Consider the following 18974-nt stretch of genomic DNA (forward strand, 5'->3'; position numbering starts at 1 on the left):
CTACTCTGCTCCCTCTCTCTCTTTCTCTCTGTTCATGGATTTATTATGCATGCTGAGTGTTGTTTTGCCCTATTTTTTATTTTTTTTTGCAAGTTTTGATGTGTTTTGTATCTCCTACTCAACGAAGATCACAATTAAAACTTTTTGTTGTAACGCTGTCGACGGTTATCGCAACTGATCTGCTGGCCTATCCCAGTTTTCCCGAGCCAGCATATTAAACAAGGAGGCGCAAATTCAGAGTCTTGTTCGATACTATTTAAAGTGTTGCATTCATTTACTGTTGCATACACACAAAGAAAGAGGGAGTGGAAAGAAAGTAAAACAGGGAAGTGCAAAATAAACAAAACTATTTTATCTAATGCTCCAAACCTACTTGACAAAATTACAAAAAGACTTCTTGTTTTTCTACCTCAGTAACGTCTCATTTGTTTTAATAATCTCTCTGCATATTATGTCTCATTCAGCCGAGCGGCTTTAACTGTAAACACATCGAATTAAAGAGCCAGACGCTTTCGAAATACTGCTCTCCAGCTACTGTAATGTAAGGCTCAAAAGCTGTCCCTCACACTCTCTCTGTACCGAGTCCAGCAATCCATGAAAAAGCTGTTCAATATTTAATTACAACCAACAAGAAAGTGACCAGCCAGATGAGAGAAACAATTTTCTCCTGTGCGGCAGGCAGCTGAACACCATCTTTCTTGACTGTAACGTAAGCGATTCAATCATGACAAATTATCATGTCGCTCATGTAGACTGCAAATTAAAAGAAGATCTGAGACTGTTTCTCTCACTCGAGTATGAAAGTGAGCTTTGTCTTCTTTCGTCTTTCAGCATTGTGAACTTAGACCAGTAAGGCATGTCTAAACTTGCTCCGTTGTCAAATATTTGCCAAAAGCACTCCTCGCTCTTTTAAGTTCACTACCCAAGAAATCCCCAAAAAGGAGAAATTATTAGCCTGTTCACAATAAATGTATTTACTTAGTAAATAAAGAGAGCTAATTATTCTGTAGGCTGAACTGTGTCTGCATGCTCTACTGTAACAAAAGTTTCAATGAGTGAACTATGTTTCTTAAACAAGAATATAATCCAACTGCACCACTGAAAGTAAAAACAGTAGATGGCCAGAAATCCTTTGATGGATAAAATACTTCCAAAACTGTCCTCAGAGGGTCTGTGTCCTTGATACGGTTCAACCTGACTTCAAATTAATGTCAAGATGTCACAAAGAGTTAAGTTACGACAGTGATAAGCATATCATCTACGGGTCCTTGATTTTCTGGGCAGATCAGCAGTCTTGAAGGTCGAACACGGGACGGGGAATCATGAAAGACCTTTGTTATATCAACCGTCATGTACAGATAAGTCACTGTACAGATAAATAGAGCAGAATAGGGATGAAACTTCACTGTATAACAAGAGGGCAGTTTGAACGGGAACAATGCCAGTGGCGGTGTGATTGCATCAGAAAGGTGCGACCACAGTTCCCAGAGGCTCCTTTGAGGGACTTTCTGTTTCTGACCATTTGTCTTTATAAAAAATATTGTATATCATTAGCTTCCTGCACACACATCCTCCAAACGCTGACATACCACGTCTGTAAAACACTTTAAGCGTGACCTGTACATTTCCACAGCAGCTCAAGACATTAAATTACGTGTGTGTGCGTGTGTGTGTGTGGCTGAAGCTCTCATTACGGTCCGTAACGACTCTTACCTGTGGCACAATTTCAGCAATGAAGAGGGATAAAATGGCACTTCTCCCACAAAGTGAGGATAAGCGAGAAGAATAAAAGCGTGGAGGCGCATTCGCAGCCCTGCACAAACACTTCACACACATAATCATGCAAACAATCACTGTCCATTCAGGTCTGTGGATGTATCAGTCGTGCCTTTTCTGCAAACAGATTCATGTTAGCGAAGTAAATTGAGGTCTAGATTAATTTGGCGCCGGAATATCAGGTTGACAGAGTGTTTGTGACTGTGCATGCGTAAGTGCGTGTGAGGGCGTAGATGCATTTCTGTGAGTGCGCCTCTGCGAGCTGGTGCATAGGGCTAAGTGCAAATCACATGAACTGTGTGCGCTTAAAGCAAATGAAAGCTCTCATGTTTGATGTTTAAGCATTAAGCAGAAAAAAAATAGGCAAATGCTTGTCAGGATGCCTCTGACATAAACAAATGGCTCCTGAGTTCACACACGCATGCATTTCTGCTTTGATGCATTCACACCTTTGCTACACCCATCTTTCCCTATACATTTTTCACTGTTAAAAGTAATTATCCTGACAGAACGCAGAGAGGGGGGATGAAAGGCGCCGGGTTTACAAAGGCGAGCACACAGTAAAATATACACAAGCTGACTTGTGCACACAAACAGTGAGTACATATATACCACATGTGCAGGCTATGCATTTACACAGTCCCAATGGGATCTTGCACAAGCCCTAAAGCTTAGGGTTAGGGTTAATATGCAGCATTCATTATCTTAATCTCATCACCTCGGCAGCACTCAAATGAAGGCTGCACTTGGTGATTGGATCATTTCCTGGTAGTGACTTGAGCCTGCAAGGCCGATCAATACCGTGGCGCACACATATACACGTGAAGCGTCACAGGATCAATGTATATTAGTTACCTCTCTGTTGATTTTAGTATAGAGGAGACCCGTCACTCTTTCCTTCAGCCTCCCCTCCTCTTCAACCTCCATAACGACAGCTCACCTAACAGCAGATGGCACAGGCCAGATACAATTTCTCGCCCTTTGTGTGTCAGTAAATGTGTGTGCAGTTAAAACTGCTTAGACATTGCTTTAAAAGATGGAGGTGACACCGTTAATAATAATAACGCGAAGGTGTTTCCCGGGGTGATATCTCCTCTTGCCTGCATTCTTATCCCCGCTCTCTTTTCCTCTCACCTCTGTTCCCGTGTGCAGGCATATTACTGAAGCAAATTGGGGCCAATAGACTCTGTCACTACATGACCCGGGACTCACCAAACAGAAAAGGAGCGTGCCAGGAAAAAGCCAAAAAGCCAAATAGAACCGATACAAGTGGAGATAAAGTAAAAGAGAGTAAAAGGGGGAAACAAAAAGTGACTTGAAGGAGTGGCGTGAAAAAAAAAATGGCTTGGGCAGCACAAGAGTTCGTCTAGGAAGAGGAGGAGGAGATGGACAGAGGGAAGGAAAGAAGCAGAGAAGGAGAGAAAGAGAGAAAGAAGTGACAACCTCAAATTAAATTCCCATCATGTCAGTGTAGAACAGAATTCAATAGTGTTTATTGGCAGCCCCTAGCCTGAGGGAAATTACATTCTGAAGCAGAGCATGGCATGAATGCACACATACCCTTCAACACACACACGCACACACACACACAAGCAAGCACACACGTCTATGGTACACTGCAACAGTGCATGTTTACACCCCCCAACCCCCCAAAAAAGCCTTCTGGCTGATGTGAGCATGCAGACAAGAGGTTTATCCCCTCAGGTCCATATGCCATTTGCACAGTGCATGTGTGTGTCTGTGCCCATGTGCTATTTACGTGCCTTTAAATATGTGTATTGTTCTAAAACTTGACTCTTCACATGCCCGATTTTCCCCACAAACAAAAGTCTAGGTTGCACATATTAGATGCTCAGTTTTACTGTCTACCAAACATCGCCTTCTCCGCAGTCAGACTCCGACTATTTGCCATTAGGGCACATACGCAGGTTTCCATTATAGAGACCGTATTAAATGCGTCCCCGGGCTCAAGTTTCCATGAGCATGGGGCATCAGTGGCTTTGTCCAACCTCCAGCAGCGACAGTAAAGGCAACATACTTTAATGGGAAGCCGTTTAACGGTTTTATGCGGGGCACATGTAGAGGCTATTACCGCTGATGTCTCTGGGATGCAGATTTGCTCCTAAATGGGTAGCAATCTGCCATTCTCTGGACCTATCTCCCCCACTCCTCGTGTTCTCTATCTCTGCCCCTCTAACCCTTTATGCCTTTGTCAGTTTATGCCTCTGTCTTGACGCTTTCTCATTTCTCTCCCCAAATCCTTTCACTTATTCTCTCCATCTCTCTCTCTCTATTTCTCCAGGAATGCGCAGAGAGGCCTTTGGGTTGCTCAGTGGAGGATCTAAAGTCTCTCTTCTACTGTGAGCTGTGTGACAAGCAGTACCTCCGACACCAGGAGTTTGACAACCACATCAACTCCTACGACCATGCACACAAACAGGTACATGAGATGCACCTGACACACACGCGACACGGCGGCACACGAACAGACACGCGAGGCGGCACTTCCTGTGATGTCTTGTTGTGGAATTTGGGCGTGTTAGCATTAGGTGTGCTGATGGAAAGCTGCTTTACATTTCAGTGTCAATCTGCCCATTGGGTACAGCTTCCCAGCAGGTAACAGTCGGAGTGTGACAGCCGCATCATCTCTTACAAGCACACACACTGAGGTGGAACACCTCAGCTCGAGGCAGACACATAAGCAAATACATACACTAGACTAGACACGCACATAGTCAACTCCATTCATACTTTAAATTTCCACTTTAACACATTCATAGCTTCACTGATGTAACACAACAAATCAAGGTACCACGCCGACATAGTAAATAAGCTGCTCCATGTTGTGTTTTGTTAACATTTGATTTTGTTTTTGGTGTCCCACAGACACAGCTGCTGCAAAAATATTAATAAATGCACCCTACCTCCGCAAACTAGGGCATGCACAAAATATTCCAAGTTGCTATGTGGGCTATGCATGAACAAATACAGTATATCTGCCTTTGCTTGCTTAAAATATGTTTCACAAAGAACTGATGCATACAGTATGTCATTCTAGGTAGACGGTATGCCTTCACTGAGGTCTCAGAGAGGTCTCTTATTAAATAAAATAATAGGGTGTCCCATGAACCGAAGCTATAGTCCTCAACACAGTGGCACAGGTTCCGTTTCCTTTGCTGCTTGTTAGTCTGTTTCTGGTCCATAAGAATGAGTCAACAGTTCACTTTATTACACCATTTCAAAAGGAAAATATTTGAATAAAACAAATAAAGCTATTAGTCAGAGCTCACGCATGTTTCTATTATCCCGGTTTGGACAAGATGAGGCCAATGGACCATTAGGAAAAGGCCCGGCAGCAGGTTTAGTCCTGCGTTCTGCCTTCGCTTCCATTTTCATACACAACCTCCACTCTGGCCTAACGAGCTGAAGGTTCTTCTGATAGCTCACTCTCCTGCAGCTATCTGTTGTCATGCCAAGACACAGACTCACATGCACCAACAGACAGACATGCATTTACCCGTGTACACACTCGTCCTCAAACACAGACAATTTCTCAACATAGCCAAGCCTCTTCCCACTTCTAAACGCCCACGCTATGCATCATGAAATAAACATTAAATAAGACTGTTCCTCCTCTGTCATTGTTCTTTGAAAATGAATTGAAGCAACTGCAGGCTAATGTTAATGCTTTGTTTTAGCCAGCGGCAGGCACATGAAACGATGTGCATGAGGCACTGAGCTGACAGTAGCCAGTGGCACTGAAGGAACACACGCACACACAAATACAGGAACGCGTGCATACCCTGCCTACCGAACAGACAACAGATGAAATTCTAGCTGAAGACAGCTTCCCTGCAGGAGTATTGGCTTCGGAGAATGGGAGCTGATTGCGTTTGCTCTGTCTCCTTTCGCTGTCATCGATTCAGGGATAAACATGTCTGAATACAGGGCTTTATCAGCATTTACTGCTGATTACAGAAATTGCTCATTACAACAGAATCACACTCCCTTTTTAAATAAAAGAGCAATCAGCCCATTAGCATGGCCGCTCATATGCTACCTAAGAATACTTCATCCCTTATTCAAAGGCCCTAGTGGATATGAATCAACCCTGACTCATCTATAGTTGCCTCAGCCTGAGCACTCCTTAACACATCTAAAGGAATATTGATCGAGGCTTTGACAGACACATTGAGTTTCACAGCACACAGCTAGACTGGCATGTCGGAGAGCAGGCTTAATATCACTTCCTGCTGTTGGGGACATGACATCATCTCCGAAGACAAAAGTATCCACTTTAAAGTTGGGAACGGAAATAAGTCTGCCCCGTGTGCTGAGTGAAAATGGTTCTGTGCAGAATATTTTGTTTGGCTCTAAATATAGCTACAGGTTTGCCTGCAGTGGGGCCTGTTTTAGGAAAGAACAATAACCTGGCATCGTGCAAATGCAAGAGGAGGCAGAAACTATTCATTCTCATTTTTTTCCCATCCATTATAGACCGCTCTCTTTCTCTCTCACTCGTTGCCACGGACAGTTACAGTACAGCATGATCGCTCCTTTCTCCCTCCCTTTTTGCTGGCCTCCTCCTCAGCAATTCATTATGTATGCCTGTGTGCTCGAACAAGATTGATATTTCCCATAGAACGAGGTTGGCATCAAAGTTTCCTACCACACATAACACACACACACACACACACACACACACACACACACACACACATAGCATCCGATCACACACATCTACATTGCACAAGCACCTACATTATTAGACACTCATGTTTAGTGGATATAAACCCGCCGCTGCTCCAGTGGCACACTCTTAATGCTCTCTTCAGCGAGCTGACAGTGGGATGTTAAGCATCGCGCCATAATGTAAAAAGACACCAGCTTGTGTAAGACTCAGCTGAGATTAACCTGACAACTGTCAGCTCCTGCATAAGATCTGGGTGTGAAAGAGAGTGAGTGTATAAATAAATCTGATGTCTAAAGGGCTAATCTGATGTGTGCGTATGTGCGTGATGCATATTGTACAGATGGATAAAAACATAGCATAATCTAAAAGTAAGTGTGGTGTAATCATGTTGCAACTTAAACCCCGGGATACTTTCACAAATACATAAACAACCAATCGCGAATCTATAAACCACGGCTGGATTAAACTCTGAAGTAGCAAAAATGTACTGGAAAGCAAGAGAGAGAATAACATGGGAGATGGAAGGGATGGGGCTGCACGATACTGCAGCTATTCCCAAACTCCTGAGTCCCTCTTTACCCTTCAGACGTACACAGAAAAAAAAAAAAAAAAACATGCGCACACACACCTGCCAAGCAAGGATAAAGGAGGGATTAAAGTGTGTCAGAATAGGAAACCGGAGAGAGAGGCATGAATCATTGTTTCCCTGAGAGGACTGGTACACCTATGGCTATAGACATACAGTTTCACACAAAAACACACATGCGCAAAACTAAGCTTATTATTAGATTTCCTGCAATAAAATGCAGGTGAAGACCCGTCAGCCTGCTCAGAATTAATCTTACTTATGCGTTATTTTATTTTGTGTTTCTTGCATTTGTGTATTTGCGCGTCTTAAATGCACACTTAGACGCACACACACACATTTAGCAAAAGCAAAGGGCCAACTGAAATCTCTGACCCTTGCAACATTTAAAGTCTTAAGGCCTTGTGTTTGGTAATGCTGATATCAGCTAACTAATGTCATCCAATCGGAAGTTGGGAAAGGGAGAAAAATGTTAGTCCAACAATTCCAAAAGAGCATCATTATCATCAAATCGCTTATGCCACTCATTTCAGCAGTATCTGTAATCTACTATTCACTTGATGGGTTGTGTTTGCTCTCAAGCTGTGCGTTGACGGAAGGACTTTCTTGCAGGCTGAATGGAGTTAATTGGACATGAGCCTTTGGAGGCGAACATCTGCAAACACCGCTGACTGATGTGTATGGTTTGAAAGACAGCTGCCTGCAGAGAGTAATCTCTCGCTTGCTCTCTCTCTTTTCCCCACTCTTGCATCTCTCTTCTTCCTCGCCACCCCCTGCCTTCAACATACTCATCCTGCCCCTCCCTCTCTCCCCGTTTATTTCCATTTCCTGCAGAGGCTGAAGGAACTCAAGCACAGAGAGTTCGCTCGTAATGTGGCCTCGAAATCATGGAAGGACCAGCGCAAACAGGAGAAGGCTCTCAGGCGTCTGCACCAGCTCGCGCAGCTGCAGCAGGAAACGCAGCGGTGAGTTGGAGGAGGCGTGTGTATTTTGTGTGTGTCTGTGCCAGTGTGTGTGTAATGAGACCAGGGGCAGGAGTCCAGAGGGGTTAGAGTGCGTCACATCCAGTCAACGTTTCTTAGATTTGATGGATGCATTCACAGATGTGAGAGCACTCAGTTGGCCTAGATGGGCCACAGGTGAGGTAAATATAACATGAAGACACATTCGTGCTGACACTCTGTTGCGACCCGGCTCAGGGGCCATAGCATAAGTGGAGATTGACATAGGAATTATAAAAATAGTAGTAAGTTTATTTTAGTAAATTATATAAAAAAACACAAACAGGCAACAGGTGAGTTTCTTTTATCAGGCCTCTCCAGCCCTTTTATCCGAAGGTGTGGTAAAGTAGACTAAATCAATCACAGAGGGTTTGCTCATAATGTGTCCATGCACCGGACAAAGACACTTAAACTACCAGTGCAAGGACATGAATTGTAGGTGGAGGAGCTCAAGGTTTAGAGAAGAATGAACAGTAGAAAAACATTTAGCAAATAACAAGTGAACCAATTTGGAAAAGGAAACTTGCCTCTGGGTTTGTTGCACACCTAAAGCAATCAAAACAACCGATAAGAAACAATACATCACGCAATAATCAACTTGATTGCACCCATCCCCGGTGCAATTAAATGTGTTTCCCCATAATCAGGTGACAGCATCACTATGACTGTCAATGAATGCGTCTGTTTTCTTTCTTTCTTTCTTTCTTTCTGTCTGTCTTTCTTTCTGTCTTTCTTTCTTTCTCCTGAATAGCATTCAAATCATTTCTATGAATTCATTTTCACAGATGTTTGTGAATTTTTATGTTGATTACTTTCATTTTTTATTTTCATCTTTTCTTCACTGACTCTCTCGTCTGTCTAAAAGCCTCTAAATTACCATGATATTTAGATAATTTGTGCATTTATGTTATTATCTCGGAAGCAACTCAGATAACGTAATAAAAGATGAACTTAAATAGAGAATCTCTGAACACTGAGCATCACTACTTGCAAGTTTGCTTTGTTGCATCTGTAACCACGCCAACAGTGAGGTCACTGTGTCTTGGGGCAAACATTAAATGCTGAAATTTTTGTATTTCAGGGGTTATTAATACTCAAAAATTAAACTGTGCCTGGAAAAAAAATCTAAGTCAAGTAAAGCTGACTAAAGTCAAGTCTATTGTCTCATCACATCGTTTCAGAGCCCCAAGAAGGACCTATGGGCCAAGACGTGCAGCCAGAGCTGTGAGCCAACAACGAGAAAAAGATGTGGACCGAAGAGACCCCAGCCTTGAGGACAAGCATGAGCCCTTCAACCACCCCCAGCGACCACCTGCTACTCAACCCAGGACTACTCCTTTCAGCCACCACTCTGAAGATCCATGTCAATCTATTTCCCTTATACCACTGGCCACTGCTGCAGCGGAGTCCCCACTACGCACTGCACCGTCCGATGCAGACCATCCCGCAGCAAACCCCCAGTCTTGCCGCAACTTGTATCCCCAGATGCCTCTTCCTGCACAGGGAAGAGTGGGAGGCAGGCTTGGAGTATCCTTCTGTTTCTCCCGCAGAGGGCCCAGGCTGGAGCCTTCTGCGTCTGTCTTCTCAGACCTGGAGGAGGAGGAGCGAGAGAAGAGGGAGCAAATGAAAGAGAGAATAAAGGGAATAATGGAAGATATTGACAGGGAAATAGGGGCAGCAGATGAGAGGAAACACTGTGAGAGTGGAAAGGATAAGTGCGGCTCTGCCAGTGTCTTACAGACTGACATGCGGCGAATCCCCAAAGAGACTGCAAGAGAAGAGGAACAGATTGAAAAAGGAGACATGGTGAATGAACACTTTCCCATTTCCACAGTAACACCTGATAGTCAGAGCCCAGATTCACTATTCTCGCCATCACAGGGCCAGGTGACCTTCTGGGGCACGGCACTAGCGGTGGCACACATGGACACCAAACACACAGACAGCGAGACAGAGAGCAAGCAAGAAGCAGAGAGGGAGGGGGAGGCGAGTGAGTATGCGTGTGTGCTGGGTAGAGACGGCTCTACCCGTCTGAGATGGCCTGTCAGTTTGCTTAAGTTCACAAAGACTCAACCGCACGTCTCGTACAGCTGCAACCCCCTCAGTTTGAACCTTCAGCGACCAGGAAGACTCACAGAGGATCCACAGGGGTCACAACAGAATCAGCTGTGTGCTCTTTCAGATGAATCAAATCCATGCGTGTCAGCTATTCGCACACCAGACCATCATTCCTGGTTAGAAAGACATGAGTTGAAAGCACATAGGCAGAAAAAAGCAGAGGAAAGTTTCAAGGAAGAGCAACGTATCGATGTGGAGACGGAAGCACACCTGTTCCTTAAGAACAAAAGCCTTTCATCATCGGTAACAGGAAAAGAAAAAGGAGGATGTATGCTAAGTATGGAGAATTGTGCAAGGGCAGCCTCCCATTCATTTGACCCCACTCATAGTGACAGCTCTGACACAAACTCCCAGAATCCTTTGGGAGGCAGATTAGAGGGTGCAAGAGGGATCAGGGAGAAAGCCATCACAGCCCTGAGCTGTAAATTAGAGTCTGTCACCCAGCCTGGCACACAGGGGATGTGCATCAGCCCGTCCAGGTGTGAGTGTGGGAGTGAGACAATGTGCATGTGTGCCAGCGCTCCACAGTCGTATGTGGGTGTCTCAGAGGTGTCACGCAAAAAGAGGAAAGCCAGCGCAAAGAAACACAAGCTGGGAAGGAGGAAGAGGGGGGAGAAGGAAAAAGCCTCAAACAAGCGCCAATCAGCAAGGTGCAAAGTGAGGAGTGTTGTCTCCACAGTCTCCACCGGAGGAGAGAGGCGAGGAGAAGCTGCGGGGAGATGGGGAAAGAACAGGAGGCAAAGAAAGACGGGGATGAGGAGGGTGGGGAGTGCAAGGAGCAGCTGTCTCCTGGGGAGATCTGAGCCTGAGCCAGTATCTGTCTCTGTCAGGAAGAGGAGGCCTCATAGGAGCCACAGCACTGAATGCCAGTCACAGCCAGACAGAGAGCAGGCAGAACACTCCAGTGCCTACTCCCAGCTCACCAGATACCCAGCAGACAGAGATATCGAGGGGGAGGGAAAGCGAGACCGAGATGCAGTGACTTTTCCCTGGCGGTCTCACTTATCCTCACACTCCTTCTCACCAGGATGTAACTCAAAGCTGTTTTGGGAAAGGGGTCACCATAGCAACCCCAGGAGTTTCATTGACTGCAGTTACCCTGACAACAGCTGTGGTAGCAGCCCGGTGAAAAAGAGAAAACTTCTCCACGGGGACAGGAAATTCATTCATCGTAAGAGGAAGAGTTCAAGGCATTGTGAAGTCTGGGAGGAGCGAGGGAGGAAAATGGGAGGACATTCAAGTTTCAGAGACAGAGGCCTGATTTCAGACACAGAACAGTGGGAGTGGATGAGAGAGGACTGTCCTGGAGGCAGCGAGGAGGGCAGGTCAGGAACTAGTTGGAGCTCAAGAAACAGAGCAGTGGAGTGGGACCAAGTGGCAAGGTTCAGCCCCAGTCCTACCGGCTGGGGCAGGAGACGCAGACATCTTAGCACAGAAGATGTGGACTGGGATAGATGCAGTGTGGACAGATGGACGTGGGGCAGCAGCGACAGCTGGGAAGACAGGGGGGGACACAGGACCACATCGGGCTCCAGGACATTCATTGAAAGCAGAGACAGCCCATACGGCGTGTGGAGATGGGCAGACACCAGACGCTCAGGTTCAAGACACTTCTCAAGCCCTGAGTGGTGGTCAGGCCGACAGACTAACAGCTGCCAGAGTGTGATCAACACCCAGGGCAGCAGATGCCACAGCCCGCGCTCCTGCAGCCCCTGTAGCAGCACCAGTATGTCCGAGCTGAGCTGGGAGTGGAGCAGGAGCAGTACTTGCTCGGGAGTCACTGTGAACGGGTTAACAGTTGAGCCCTGCAGCACATCCTCAAGATCTGCCGAGGGCCCTCTGGAGGCTAAAAAGCACAGCAGCCCCATATCCACTTCATCTGCCCATTCCTTTAGCCCCTCTCATTCCTCTCACCATAGATCAACTTTTGTTTCTACGGTTCCAAGCCTCAACACGCACCATTGCGACAGAAGCCCTTCACAGCTAAAGGAGCCCAATTCAGAGTCTGACCATGGACATGAGCCTCCTGCCTCCTGCTCTGCCACAAACGGCAGCTCAGGCACAACTCTTCCAGGACTATCCCCCAGTAAGTCTCTACCACAGAAACCAGCGAGGATGTTGCTTCTCCCTCTCATAGGAAAACGGCCTGCAATCCAGAGACAGGCTAGGAGAAAAAAGGGACTGCTGGAAAAGAGTCAGGGGAAGGAAAGAGATGAGGAAGACAAAACTAGGGGCAGTAGAGTGGATCCTGGAGCAACCACAGACAGTCAAAAACGTCCTCTGGACACGGTTGAGTCAAATCCCACCAGGATGCCAAATCTCTGCCTGTCACAGATTAGGACTGGTGACAAACAGACAGGTGGAGAGACGGGTCCACAAATCAGCTTTACTGCTGAGGAGATGGACAAATATCGTCTTCTGCAGGAGCAGGCAAGAGAGCACATGCAGAAAGTCCTGGAAAAGACGCACGAAATTGCAGATGCACAGACAAACTATACACGCAATGCAGAGAGCTGTGGAACTTTGGAGGAACAATACATACGTGGAATTTTGCACAACCATCAGCAGCCTCGAACCCAGTTAATTCACACGGATACGATGCAAACACAAGTGCAGCACGCCCTCCGGGTCAGTCTCCCGCTTCAGCACTTGACCCCACAAGAGAACTTTACACAGGCGATGGCTTTGGGAGTCCCCAACCTCTCCGCCCTACCGCCATCTCCCCCTCTCTCCAATCTCCGTCATATCATTTTACAACACATCTCCATGCCCCCCCATTCCTCCTCCTCGTCCAGCTCGTCCCCCTCTCTTGCCATCCACCCGCACCCAAGTCAGCTTCCTCACCCCCCACCCCCTCGCCACCCTTCCCTACCTCATCATCTTTCCCTCTCCCCCTTTTCCCTTTCCTCCCTCTTCCCCTCTATCCTACTGTCCCACCATCCCATCCCTCTCCTTCCGCAGTCCCCTGCTTTCCACGCTACCCCACTCACTCCACTCTCCCCAGTAGCTCTTCAACCACTGAACCCACATCCTTTCATGGACAGATCGTGGCCAGTGAAGTTTCAACAGAAGGCGTTATGATTTTCTCAGAGTGACGGCCATGTTCATTAATCTTCTTTGGCAACAGTGACTAGTGAAGGAATTGTTGGTTTGAACAAAAGCCTGCTGTTTGAAACCAGGATGTATCCGTGCTTTTACTAGCATCAACTTCAACTCTTATTCACATATGCCTTCACACACACACGCAAATGCACACACACACAAACTGCTAAACTACTGACTGTTTTCAAATGAAAATTTGTTTCTCCATTTAGCCTCTGCTGTGTTCCAGTAGACAGTGAGAAAACAGACTTTGATCCTTTGCTTTTTCCATCATTCCTCATTCAGGCACACAATAAAGGGAAAGGTGCACCTGCTATTCAAAGACAAACTGGGCTTGTGTCATCCTTTCTCTTTCCTTCTGAACCACAGGCAGACCAGCTGCCTTTTGAAGTATCCTTCACAGCACGGACAGGGAGGGAAGGGAAAGTGATGATACTGTCCCCTTATCTCCATTTCATACAGGTTATCTGAGTTAGAGTGTGACTTTCCATGAACATAAATAACGTCACCGGTACCGGAGGGCACGGCACAGCCAATTTAACCTTGGTGCGCACTGTATTTGTGTGTGCGAATGTGTGTCAGAAGGGGGAAATTCTGATCAGATACACATTTACAGCAGGAAGGACAGAATTATTTTTTTCCCATATCAGACAAATGTAAAGACTGTTTTGTCTCTATGGTGTAAATATCCTGAAGGTGACCGATAATATTAGAATGAAGGGAAACATTAAAATAAAATGCGACTTTAGCCTTAACCAATAGTACAGTGCTTATTTGACCGTCATGGCTAGAGACATTTTTCACAACTCCTTATGTGTTTTTTCCCAACACTGCATTTAGCAAATCAGTTGCAAACAGATGAATCAGCCATGTTATATTAAAGCATAAGTGAAAATAAAACGGCTTTCGTGCGCTTTCTTATTCCGTCTGATTCTTGTTGATCATGCAACATGTTGCAACAAAGTCCACATAAAATATTAAAACTGCGTGATTTCCTGGTTTCCTGCTTCTGAAGTAGCGAGGGCGAGAAATCCTGAAAGCTTTAGATCACAGAACATTTCCTGTTTTCTGTATGAATCAAACAATGGTTTTGACCATTTAATGTGAGGCTAGTTGGGAAGCCTTCACTCAGGATGGATATTGTGCAACCACATTTTGGACAGATCTTAATCTTTAACCTTTGTAAAGGTCCCACTTCTCATCATCCTCGAGGCACTGAACAAAGTGTAATGGTGACATTTATTAAGTTTGTCTAGTAAGTGGGCAATTTATTTAAGGAGGCGTGCAAATAATACGTTTGAATTTATCATTTTTAAAACAAAGAGGGATTATTATTTTTACCATTAGGCCTTATTAAGCCTTTTATTGCAAATAGACAAGTCATCTTGTCCAATTATGTCCATGTGTCTTCTTCATCCATTTCACCACAACAGAAAGTGCACACACTAGACGGTAAAAGAAAAAGACTCCCTTCTCGATCATTTATAAATTGCACATGATTTTCTTTATTGCACATTTTGCCAAGCGTTGTGGCTGTTGGTAACTGTTGCTATGCATTCAAGCCTGGCGCTTGGTGATGTATCAAAGCAGCTTGGCAAAAAAGTTGATCAGTGCAGCGTCCGGCGCTCAGGGAGCAGAAGACTGTGGAGAACAGAGCGGCATCCAGATGGTCTACGGACTTGGACTACCCAGAGTGCTTCGAGAGATTGATTTGCCCTGCGCGGTATCAGTGAGCGCAGCCCAGCGCGCGAGGGGGCTGCAACAAGGGGTGACATAAATACAGACACAGAACGTATACTCCCTGTCCCGAGGTGCTGGCACGAAATATAAGTCTTGCAGAGGTTCGGTAATTAGAGCAAGGATCTGCTTTCTCCTCCTTGTGACCCCTGAGCATGAGTGAGTGTGCAAGTGTGTGAGAAACAGAGACAGAGGATCCCTATCTCTCTCCACAGGACAGGAGATCAAACAGACTATGTGAAATATAGAGCAGCAATAATTAGCAGCTGTTACAGCATCAAACCTCTCTATCTCTACCTCTCCCTCTTCAGCGCACACACACGCAAGCAGCACACACACAAACTACTGATCTGTTCTTTTCCCAGTTTAATTTAGAGATATTCAAATGTGCTGCAACTTCTCAGTCCTCCAATTCTGATAATCAGCGAGATGATACAAAATCAGCCCACTCCAGTTTTTCCTGCATCTTCTCTCCAGTTCATAAAAATTCAAATCACTCCTACAGAGTGAAGGGAGACTGCATTGAAATAGCCTCTCTCTCGCTCTCTCACTCTCTCTCTCTCTCGATCGCGTACGCACAAAGGCAGTTTGAAATTTGAACAATAAACAACATTATTTTTAAAATGCAATATATGCATGAAGAGGGATGGCCTCCTGCTTTATTATGGCACGCCATTTAAAGTCTCACACACACAGTTATCTACATAGGGGTCATGTGGAAATTAGTAATCACAATATCACTGTACTTTCTGTCAGTGACTGATTAAACCATTACCTAAGCCCTGAGATTTGCCCCCCTGGTGTGTTCATGTTTTGCTGCTGTGTGCGACGCACGCGGGAGTGTGAGTTGATTTATGATCGAGAGGAAGCAGTTTCCTCAGTCAATCGCTCCTGAGAATTAATGAGGAATAAAAACTAAAGCTGGCACTCAGTCAAATACACCAGCAGTCACGGGGAGCTCACTGCTGGTGCAGGATCGCTTCCATTGGCACCACATTAGATTGTGAGATTGTGGGCAGGCTGCAGATTGCAAAGAGCAAAAAAAAAAAAAGAAGAAGAAAAAAAAGAGCCCCTCACGGCTACTGAAGCGATCCATCGACCCGAATTGCGATGTTGTATAAATGAGACACTTCCACATCTCGTGTTCTCTTTCTTTCCTTTTTTTTTTTTTTTTGTGGTGGGGGGGTTCGCCTTCTACCCTTCCCTTTGATTCAACCAGGTCAGTAGGGCTGCGTTCACCTCCCCTGGCTGTTCTCTGACAGATGAAAAGGCGGCATTACACTTTGTCCTCTCAGTTCCTCTCATTCAGAGTCCACATCTTTTACATGTTTGAATGCTGTTGTACTGCAAAGACCTTCACAGCACAATGTGCTTTCCGGTGTTATCATTACACCGAGAAATCCCTTCCCATACCTTTTCTCTCACAGTGACATTCATTAAAAGTTTCCCTGAGTGGTGGGAGAGTCTGACATGCAGTACCATACTGTTCCACTCCAATTTACCTCTTTCTACTGGATCTCTGTTGGTGTAGGTGTTACACTAACAGCACAGATAATATCCTATTCAGCCACCAAATGACATCCAGAAGTTACAAGTAAAAATAAAAGCGGAAAATAATTGACGTGCTCAAGATTTGAATGCACCAAAAAAAGAATAGAAACTACTAAGGGTTTCATTCTGTTTTTCTGGTGAATCTGATGCATAACCTTGTTAACTTTTGTGAGCTTTTTAGCTCCCATACAGACACAGTTCAAAGAGTAATCTGTCACCCCTGATGCGTCAGGAGACACTGTTCTTGCTGCAGGCTGTTTAGAGGTTTCACATCAAAACGATATATCACTGTGTATAATTCGAAACCTAAAAAAAGAAGCACCTTTATGCACCACCAGTCTCTTTATTTATTTTATTCTTCTCACATACCGACTGCTTGGCTCTCTTGTTGAGGTAAGACTTGTTTGTGTAGGACTCGTATTATGTAGAAATAACTATGTGAATTCTGGTCTACAATGGATTTAGGGATTAGAGGAGGTAGTGGGCTCGGTGATACTCTTAAACTTGGCACAGTCCCCCAAGGACATGACAGTGTCAGCACATTGCTTACACTCGCCTGCACTCACACACACAGACACATATAGGAGGTGTAATAGGGTATAATTTAGGGGGCTGTAATAGTGAGATGTGATGCTCGGTTGTAAGACAGCATGGCTAATTCCCCGGTTATGTTATCTCTGAGAGACAGATGTTCCCACCAAAGATTACTATGCGCGCGCGCACACAAAAACAAACAAAAAAAAAAACAGCGTGCACAAAATGTGAGCATGCAGAGATGCATGAAGACATTCAATCCTAAAACAACTGAAGCAGCGGGATAGTTTAAAATAGCCTTATTGACCAAAAACACTGATCAATGATGAAGAAGACAACGATGTGCTAAAGACAAAAACACGTTTTTGCAAAAAGCTTCCCTCAACAAAAGAATTTATAATTTAATGGACATTAACCCTTTGCCGTAATGATCAAAGGAAAAACATTTTAAGCACACACTTAAGACAAATCATCTTTTAATGATCACATTGAGCATCCCAAACCCTTATCCAAAAAGTGTTTAACAAAGGCAACTGGACTTGTAGAGTTGCCTTTGTTACACGCTTTTTGGATATACCATGACCTGGATGACTGAGAACCTTTGCAGACATCCCAAACCCTTATTATTAGTTAGTATTAACCCTTTATATCAGTTCATTGGCTACAGAGGTGCAGAGCCAATGCATCCTTTAGAAATCCATTCTATGCAGGAAATGGTTTCACAGCAGAGGATAAAGGTCTCTAGGAGTCATGGCTTCTCACAGCGGCTGTCGTTAAAACCCTTGGGTTAGACAACCATCACTCCCTTTCATTCATTCATTCATCTTCAATAACCGCTTGTTCGTGTGAAGGGTTGTGGGGGAGGGAGCCTATCCCAGCTGTCATTGGGCAAGAGGTGGGGTACACCCTGGACAGGTTGCCAGTCTATCACTGGGCTAACACAGAGAGACAGGCAACCATTTACACTCACACTCACACCTACGGCTAATTTAGAATCACCAATTAACCTAACCAGCATGACTTTGGAGAGTGGGAGGAAGCCGGAGTACCCGGAGAGAACCCACGCAGACACAGGGAGAACATGCAAACTCCACACAGAAAGGCCCAGTCGGCCTGGATTCAAACCCGGAACCTTCTTGCTGTGAGGCATCAGTTCCGCCCCCCATCGCTCCCTTGATATCGTTAATTCACAGCTTGAATGCATAGCCACAGCCTACAGAACCCGATCCAGATGAGTGAGATTCTGTCAATCCTCCAGTCGAGGGGGACTCGATTTTGTCCTCGGTGTTCTTTGTCACACTTGTCTGAATTTCTGACACCTTTCTAGGCTCCCAGAATATCCACAAACCTCTCCAGTACCCAAACAGTGTGTCCACGATTCAAAAACAAAACAAAACACCCAAACAGTGTCTTTGTGGGGTTGAACAAATTGCTTGTACACCTCGAAGCAAATTTGAGTGCTTAAGCGTGACTTCAAGGAGACAATTTACACAAATGAACATGTGAATGTGTGTATAAACAGTGGGGCGGCCACTCAGACTCCTTTCTCCTCTGAGCGCTGATCTCCCTCCTCCTGTTTCCGTTTAACTGGTTTCAGCTTTAAGTCTCCAGATTCTGATAATTTCCCCCTTAATCCCTTCAGAGGAGCACCACGCTTAACTCTCTAATTAAGTCAATGATACACACATACACCAACAAAAAGGATAAACACCACACACATCTTGGTAGAAGTCAGCTACCCTATCTCTATCTGGTGTATGGACAACTGGTGGTTTCTGTGTAGAGGTAAGCGTGTGCATGCCCGCTGAGTGTCTGTGTGGCTGCATTTCAATGATTAAGTCCCAATCAGGATGTTGTTATGACAACACATGCATTT

At 45.2% G+C, this 18974-nt stretch overlaps 1 protein-coding gene across 1 annotated transcript; it reads left to right on the forward strand.

Moving 5' to 3' along the window:
• Window positions 1-3948: 3948 nt before the first annotated feature.
• znf804b (zinc finger protein 804B) lies at window positions 3949-13255 on the forward strand (the record flags this gene model as incomplete). The annotated part of the gene is made up of 3 exons (XM_084557416.1): window positions 3949-4216; window positions 7890-8020; window positions 9238-13255. The coding sequence occupies exons 1-3, from the start codon at window positions 3980-3982 to the stop codon at window positions 13253-13255; spliced, it is 4386 nt and encodes a 1461-aa protein (XP_084413542.1). The 5' UTR covers window positions 3949-3979.
• Window positions 13256-18974: the final 5719 nt, after the last annotated feature.

This window comes from Chelon labrosus (genome assembly GCF_963514085.1).
Source record: "Chelon labrosus genome assembly, chromosome: 12".
NCBI classification, from domain to species: domain Eukaryota; kingdom Metazoa; phylum Chordata; class Actinopteri; order Mugiliformes; family Mugilidae; genus Chelon; species Chelon labrosus.